This window comes from Antennarius striatus, chromosome 6 (assembly GCF_040054535.1).
Source record: "Antennarius striatus isolate MH-2024 chromosome 6, ASM4005453v1, whole genome shotgun sequence".
Classification (NCBI taxonomy): domain Eukaryota; kingdom Metazoa; phylum Chordata; class Actinopteri; order Lophiiformes; family Antennariidae; genus Antennarius; species Antennarius striatus.
In genome coordinates this window covers 17,695,804-17,703,759 of record NC_090781.1, presented here as the reverse complement: position 1 = coordinate 17,703,759, position 7,956 = coordinate 17,695,804, and the positions used below count along the sequence as shown (strand labels likewise).

The following is a 7,956-nucleotide window of genomic DNA, read 5'->3' as shown; positions in this document are numbered from 1 at the left end:
GTGGAAGCTGGTGGCCAGGTACTGGGAGGAGATGGCCGTCCCACAGATCAGCACCGCCAGACCCTGACCCATGGCTAGCGTCCTGGCCAGCTGCCTGAGACAGACGAACAGAGTATCTGTAACCTAACAGGAAGACGGGTTCACTTGTATTTAACACTTAAATTTTCTTTTTCACATTTTGTCCCTGGATGAAAAAACCAGTTTCCCAAACTGGTGGGCTTTTCCTTTCAAACTTACTGAGGGCTTGCTGCACCTCACTGATCCAATCTGTCCATCCAAAATAAAAAAAAAAGAATAAATATAGATCAATATAAGAAAAAAAAATTAAGAATCAATAACAAGATTTGTCACAAAAATAATCAAGTTGATTCTTTTTGCTCTTCTCGGTTAACCTGGATGATTGAGAACCTCCACAGACATGATTCGTCACGTTTTCCCTTTGATTTGTCAGTTTGGCTTTAAGTGGGATTTTTCCAAAACATGTGACAGGATGGGATGTTTGATCATAACTGAAGGAAGAAACAAATATATTTTATAGTAGTTCTGGAAAAGGGCTTAAATCCAGGATGTTCATTTTTACTTTAACGTTGCTCGATAAAGCCCACGATCTCATCTTGTGAGTAGCAACGTCTGCAGAGCACATATCCACTATAAAACTGGCCTGATGATGCAACACCAAAAAGTATGTTTCTCTGCTTCAGTTACCCTGAAGCAGAACCCTGTCTTTCTTTGTGCAGCACAATCACAGACTGGGCTCAGGAGGAAACAAGAACACAGAACTGAAATGGGTTTGTTTGATCACAGACCATCTGTCAATCAATATGTGTAACCTGAACGTCTGTTCCTATCATTTTCATTGTCTCTGTACTCACCAGGTAAAAACCTCTTTGAGATTTAATTTCCTGATCGTCAGCATGAGTCTGTCTTTCCTGTCGTCCTGATCTTCAGCCTGTTTGGTATCCATGTTTCCACTCAGTGATGAAGAAGTTTCTGTGAAGTCTTTGACTTCCACTGAGCTTAATGATTAACTGAGTCCAAGGTCAAGGGTCTGCGTTTGATGAGTTTAATGATGACAGAGTTTGTTTTGCTGAGATTCCTTTGTTTCAGATGGGGAATCTGGCCTTTTTAAAATTTGCATCTTCCATTTACAGTAAAAAAAAAAAAAAAAATTATGTCTGTGTTTCTGGTCGTCGTCTGGAGTCGAGTCTTCATTAGTGTGTCATAATCTGGTTTGAATCTCTTTCTATTCCTGAATTAAAATATAATTTTAAAGTACCTAACGTAACAGCAGGTATAGCAAGTAAAAAAGTTCCCTGCTTATGTCCAGAATATCTGATATTTGGGGTAAAAGTTTCTAATAAAACACATTTACCTCTGAGTTGTAATGTGATGATGTCATGATGAAATGAAGCCCTTCAGCAGCATCTAGTGGACGCCAGAGGAAGTGTATCTGAACGCTGACAGGCGACTCTTGATTGAAGGCTCTGCCATCATCACTGATGGAGTTGGAGTCTCCATCAATATTGATGCAGAGATGTAATCCTGCTGACCGATGGGACTTTGTGCTGAGTCATGGAAACGACAGAAGGAGAAACACAATAAGAGTTTTTCTTAAACAGAAATTAAAACTCAAGTTATTAAAAAAATTCTCTGCCTTATTCTGAACATGAATCAAGTTAATTATACTCATGTTACACCACGTTCATGGAACGTACTGGATCAGATAATGAAGATTAGAGTCTAGAATCTGGTTTGTATTTATGTTCAATAAGTGTTTACAGTCGGGATAGAGAAATATTACATTACTGAGATCCAATTCCTCATTACGTAAAGACAAGCTAGAAATGTTCTGCCTTAAAATACCCTAATCAGATGTCACACATGTTATTATTCCTAATCCAACTCTGAATTTTTAGTTTAATGGATTTAAACATGAGCTGAAGGTTTCAAACAAAATGACCTCAGCTCACATGTGGTGTGTTCAAGTACCGTTTCAGAGGACCTTCACTGTGAGGAAGACTATAGATTCTGCAGACTCATCCAAAAATTGCAATAATCAACCCTCATATGTTAAGTATTAACTTTGCATTCACATCATAGATAATTTACTCAAGTAAAGTGAACACAGTTTGAGTGTGTTCACCCAGCTTAAAGATAAGAGTAGGAGTTATAAAACAAATAATTATGGTGTGAAGTCAAACCAGATATCAGTCAGATGAATAAGGAGCTGAAAGAAGCTGACATGCAGCAATTTACTGGGAAAGAAAGAGAAAAGTAGAAAGAAGAAGAAAATGTCAAATATGGTTTAAAGTTTTAACTGTACGTTCTGCATAGATAAATGGGAATAAATGGGATTGTAATTTGAGAGGATGCTCTTCCACTTATTATTACACTGAAATGATTAAGTTCTAATCAAATATAATTCTGTGTACAAACTTTGTTTTCGTCTGTAACTGGAGGGCTGCTGCATCCTCAGGTGACCAGGAGCATTTTTCTGGCTTGTTAACGAAGTCCCTCAGGTCAAAGGTCATTTCAACACGTCAACATGTTTGTCCCATGGGTGTCTTCACACGAGTCACTGTTTCCATTAATTCCCTATGAAACAAATTACAGACAGAGCGTTAACAGCGCTGGTCTCACTAGTCCACAGAGACTTGGGGCGATAATGGCCTCCCATCAGACCACCCGGGACAGCACCCCTCAGGATGGACGCATTAGAGGACCGCTTCAAATCAGGAAAACAAAGTCACCACAAACACCACTTGATAGGACTTTTACATCATTTTCTGCTATATCAATAAAATCTTGACCTTTAATTCATACTGAAAACTTTATTTGGTTCAGTCTTTTCTCAGCCCCTCCATCATTTGTAGAAAATTTAATGAAAGATGAGACGTTACGAAAAATATAAAACATTTAATTACGTCCACAATTTTAAGGAAATATTCTACTATTTTACTGAATCCAATTGAAGCATCAAAACATTTTGTCCACTTCGATGAAGAAGATTAATTTCAGAATTCAGATTTTAGCCACTTTGTGGATCAATTTACCTTAAATTACAAACAGGAGCGCCTCCTTCTAGAAAGCTGACACTTTGTCGTAAATCTTACAGTCACTTGACAATGTTGTTAATGTGGTACTTAAGCAACTTAAAACAGTCGAGAAGAGGGAGAAGAAGAGAAACGCTCATCAGTATGGTATATCAGTGCAGTCGGGCATAATTTTGTTTGGATTTTTCAGTCATGACCCTGATTGAGGTGACGACCTGAGATGCTGCTGAAGCAATTTGAAATGTGTCTTCATAGGACAGGTTATTGTGAGAAGGCAACCAAGGAAACAGGAGTTACGACATTAAAAAAAAGATCCCACAAGCAAAACTTGTGTTTCCATGGTAACCATCTTCTTCTTCAGATTACCACCGCTATATCCACCGCAGCTGGTCATGGGGAGCCGGAGCCTATCTTGGTGGTATAGGGCGTGAGGCGGGGTACACTCCGGGCACGACACCAGTGCACCGAGGAGCCACACACAAAGACATACAACCATGGACACACATACTCATTCCTACGGGCAATTTGGAACGTCCAATCAACCTGAAGCGTTTGTTTTTGGAGGTGGGAGGAAGCGGGAGAACCCGGAAAGAACCCACGCAGACACGGGGAGAGCATGCAAACTCCGCACAGAGCGGGACTCGAACCCGGGTCCACCTTGTTGTGAGGCGGCAGCGCTAAACACTGCACCACCGTGCCGCCCACGTTTTAACATTTCAGGTCAAATTATGTCTTTCTGTGTTGTTTTCCCTAATCTTTAAGAAATACTTATATTTTTATGAAACTTGTGAGAAATACACTAAGTGTGTAGAACTTATGTGAAATCTCATGATAGGAGGTCATAAAACTATTAAAACAAACAAAAAGTTTCAATCCATAATGTTAGATTCTGGAAAAGGTGAAACTCTTGGGTATTAGCAATTTGCACGGCCATCCCTTCAAGAGTCAAACCCTCCAATTATGTGTGAAGAGAAGAAGCTCGTAATTTGAACCTGCCGACTGGATCGATGATTTAGTGGCTCCCGAGACATTTGGAAAACAACAAATTAAAATTTTTGTCTGTTTTTAGTTGTTAATGCTAACCATTCACTGAACAGTTGGTATAAAAAACTCATTCGCTGCAGCTAGCAGAGGGGACGGCGGCTGTGGAGCCCAGTTGTTACGGCCTGGGGTAAGTTTAGCCTTTTTTTGGGTCTTTTTTTAATCTGTTTTCACGTTTTTCATCAATGGAACAAAGACTTTTTTCTTTTGAACAGAGAAAATTTTCCCAATATCTTCGGACTTTTCTGACTCTAAATATTAGAAAGATGCAAAATACTTCTCATGTGTCTTATTTTATTCTTGGAGCTTATCTTGATATAGGTAACATCAAGTATTGGTATTTTTTGATTACTATCTTGCTTTACATGGTGATTCTTCTGGTCAACACGTCTCTCATTGTTCTCATCTCCATGAACAGAAGTTTACATGAACCGATGTACGTCCTGCTGTGTAGCCTGTTTGTAAATGAGCTGTACGGCAGTACAGCATTGTTTCCATTCCTTCTAATTCAGACTCTCTCTGACGTTCACACCATTTCTGTTTCTTTCTGTTTCTTGCAGATCTTCATGGTTTATTCCTATGCAAATATAGAGTTTTGTACTCTAGCGATTATGTCTTATGACAGGTACTTAGCTATTTGTTGTCCTCTTCAATATAACACACGTATGACAGTGAACAAGGTGTTTATGCTTGTTGCTGCAGCATGGTTGTACTCTTTTATGAAAATGCTTGTTCTTTTATCCTTAAACATTCCTTTGACACTTTGTGGAAACGTCTTAAAAAATTTTTACTGTCAGAACTACCTGATTGTTAAGCTGGCCTGTTCTAACACAAAGGTGAACAACATTTATGGTCTTTTTGGTATAGTTATCACAGTCTTAGTCCCTCTGCTCCCAATCCTTTTCTCTTACATCAAAATTCTTCAGGTTTGTTTTTCTGGTTCTAACCAGACCAGACAGAAAGCTGTCAGTACCTGTACACCTCACCTTGCATCTCTGATGAATTTTACTTTTGGCTGTTGCTTTGAAATCCTCCAGACCAGGTTTGATATGACCCATGTACCTCGTGTGCTGCGAATCATTCTGTCTTTGTATTTCCTCATCATTCAGCCTCTTATGAATCCTTTCATGTATGGATTACAAATGTCTAAGATACGAAAAACATTTTTGTTCTATTATAAAGCAATGAGTAGTCAAAGAGATGCTTTGAAAGTGTAATAAAAGTAATTTTCACTCATCAATCACTCAAAAATCACCTTCATGCAAAGGAAACAGACCTCTGGCCTCCTCAGGGCGATGTCATCGACGCCTGCTGGATGCGTCAGACTCACCATCAGACTCCACTGCAACTGGCAAAACCACAACTCTCCAAGAACATGTGCATGAATCAGGTTTTTGGATTTCCAATGATCTTCTTCGAAGCTAACTGTTCCGTCCTCCACCTGCCAGTGGATAAAGACTGTTGCATCCTGGACAATAAGTCCTGAAGCCTGCCAGGGATTCTTGTTGTCTACCTGGCTTTCCTTCCTCTAATGACTACATACAAGTGGACCGTTTTCATCTCAAGTTTGCAGATAAAACAGTTCTCATTTGGGACAGCAATGATTGTATTATACAGATGCAAGACTGAACTGCTGGGCCTCTCATGACCATTTGGGGCGGCAGTGGCTCAGCGGTAGTGCGGACGTCTTCTAACCAGACATCGCCCAGACGTCGGCGGTTCGATTCCCATTCCCGCCAGACATTTGACATCCTCGGAGTGTGAGCTGACTGTGGGAGGTGTCAGCTGACCTCACGGCCACTGCTGAGGCACCCTTGAACAAGGTGCCTTGCACGTTGCCTTGCAAGGTGCCTTGCAAGTTGCTCAATTGGGGCGCTACCAGAAGGGGGTGCCCTTAACTCTGCCTCCACAAGTACTGTTGGGTTGTATTATGCTTACTAACTGCATGCTTGCGGGCCCCTTGTGTGTTGTGTGTTTCAGGGGCCTGCACAACTATATCCTGGATCTAAGTCATGTATAGAATGAAAAGAGTAATTTACCCATTAAGGGGATTAATAAAGTTTATCTTCTTCTACTTCATTATCTGATTTTGATAGATCACCAAACAGAACAGGAAGAAACAACAAGACAGTCATCCCAGACTAACTCATTTTGGTAGATATGCATAGCAGCTATTCTATGTCATTTTTTAAATCCTTGCTACATCAAACAGGTTAGCAATTTGTATCAAACATTGTTCTGTAAATGTAACACCACATGCACCTGTTCTATTTCAGAGCGACCTGACAAACGAAAGGTTTGCCCCTGGCCATCACTGACAAACGGTGCTGTGTATTTGTTGAAATGAAAAAGAAAATATATGATTAGGTGGGAATTGATACACAAATTTTGGAAAGCAGAATTAAATGTTAACTTGATAAAACTTTGCTTGTACTTTTTTTTACTTAACTGCTTCAAACACTCTGAAATGCTGGGATTTATGAATGTTTAAAGTGTGTTTGTTTAAGTGAATAGAATGGAATACAGTTAAGTTCATACAAGTGAAGATGTACCAAAGTTTCAATGGAGATTCAGCTGATTGAGAAATTTTTATGTTGCTATGGATATTATCCCATAATGTTCAAGATAGTGGAAAATAAATTACTGGATTCATCCTATTTTCCAAGTTTGTACCAAAAAAAAATTAGTTCTCTCTGTACATGAAACTCCGTAATTTAAATATAGATTTAATGTTATCCGATGGATTTGTACCACAATTTCTCAGGTTCTTTCCCTAAAGTCCTGATCCACAAAGTTTAGTGGTTGGTTAGTTTTTGCACACGTGGCGGTTTGATTCCTGCCTCCGCCAAGCCACCTCGGACTGTGAGCTGACAGTGGGAGATGTCAGTTCACCTCCTGGGCACTGCAGAGGCGCCCATGAGCAAGGTGCCGTCCCCTTTACAAGTTTCTCATTAGGGCGCACCACAGAGGAGCTGCCCGCCACTCTACCTCCCCCACACTGCACCTGTATCCACTATATATGCATGACTAAGAACGAACAGCGTGACCTAGAGTGTGCAACTAATTTCCCTTCGGGGATCAATATAGTATATAAAATAAAAAATAAATAAATAACAAAAAACCTGTTGAAAATCTGATTATCAACACGTGGAAAAACTCTAGGATACATCCTTGATCCAGATCCTTATAAGTCATCCAGAACTCTCAAAATTTTCACTTGGAACATTTCTTTGAAGTTAATAGTGTATGTTCAGTAAACACATACATTGGAGAGACTCTTTTCTTGGGTGGCACGGTGGTGCAGTGGGTAGCATTACTGCCTCACAGCAGGAAAGTTTGGGTTTGACTCCTGTCTGTGTGGAGATTGTATTTTCTTGCTGGCTTCCTCCCACCACCAAAAACATGCACTCTAAATGACTTGATCAGTACAAATTGTCTGGTGCGAGACAACGTGAGTGTGAGAGTGTTAGTTTATCTTTCGCGTGGCCCCGCAATGAGCTGGTATCTTATCCGGGGTATACCCCGTATTTTGCCCGTTGTCAGTGTGGATAGGCAAGGCTCCAGCCGTGCCCAGTGATCTGTAAGACAAGTAAGGGACTGTAGGCAAGAAGACTGTGTTCATCTTGTCTACAAGAAAATGGATGGCTAGATATCTTTTCTTGGTGCCAAATATTGGTCTAAAGTTGTCTGTTGTTTGTAATAGGCTGTCTTGGAGACAAACTGGGCCGGACAAGTCGAGATTCCCCTTCCGGACGTGTATAAAAGTCTTTGACTGCAGTGTAAAAGCAGAGACCGCTGCAGGCAGTAGCTCAGCAGAGGGCTGAGCTACAAGAGTCCTTCATTTTAACTGTAAGACTTTTTA

At 40.3% G+C, this 7,956-nt stretch overlaps 2 protein-coding genes across 3 annotated transcripts in view; one reads left to right on the top strand and one right to left on the bottom strand.

Moving 5' to 3' along the window:
• LOC137597075 (solute carrier family 35 member F2-like) overlaps positions 1 to 1,145 on the bottom strand; it is a 4,605-nt gene extending 3,460 nt beyond the window's left edge. For both annotated transcript variants that reach the window (XM_068318005.1, XM_068318006.1), the window contains exons 1-2: positions 873 to 1,145; positions 1 to 94 (exon numbers count right to left, since the gene is read on the bottom strand). The exon at positions 1 to 94 is cut by the window's left edge and continues 82 nt beyond it. In XM_068318005.1, coding sequence (XP_068174106.1) covers positions 1 to 94; positions 873 to 964 — 186 coding nt within the window. In that variant the 5' untranslated portion in view covers positions 965 to 1,145. The remainder of the gene's footprint in view (positions 95 to 872) is intronic.
• A 3,215-nt stretch (positions 1,146 to 4,360) lies between these two features.
• Positions 4,361 to 5,311, top strand: LOC137596200 (olfactory receptor 4D1-like). Its single transcript, XM_068316511.1, has one exon. The coding sequence runs from the start codon at positions 4,361 to 4,363 to the stop codon at positions 5,309 to 5,311; it is 951 nt and encodes a 316-aa protein (XP_068172612.1).
• The last annotated feature ends 2,645 nt before the right edge of the window (positions 5,312 to 7,956 follow it).

Excerpts from the sequence above, each read along its gene's own strand:
- LOC137596200 (XM_068316511.1), top strand. The coding sequence starts at position 4,361 with ATGCAAAATACTTCTCATGTGTCTTATTTTATTCTTGGAGCTTATCTT.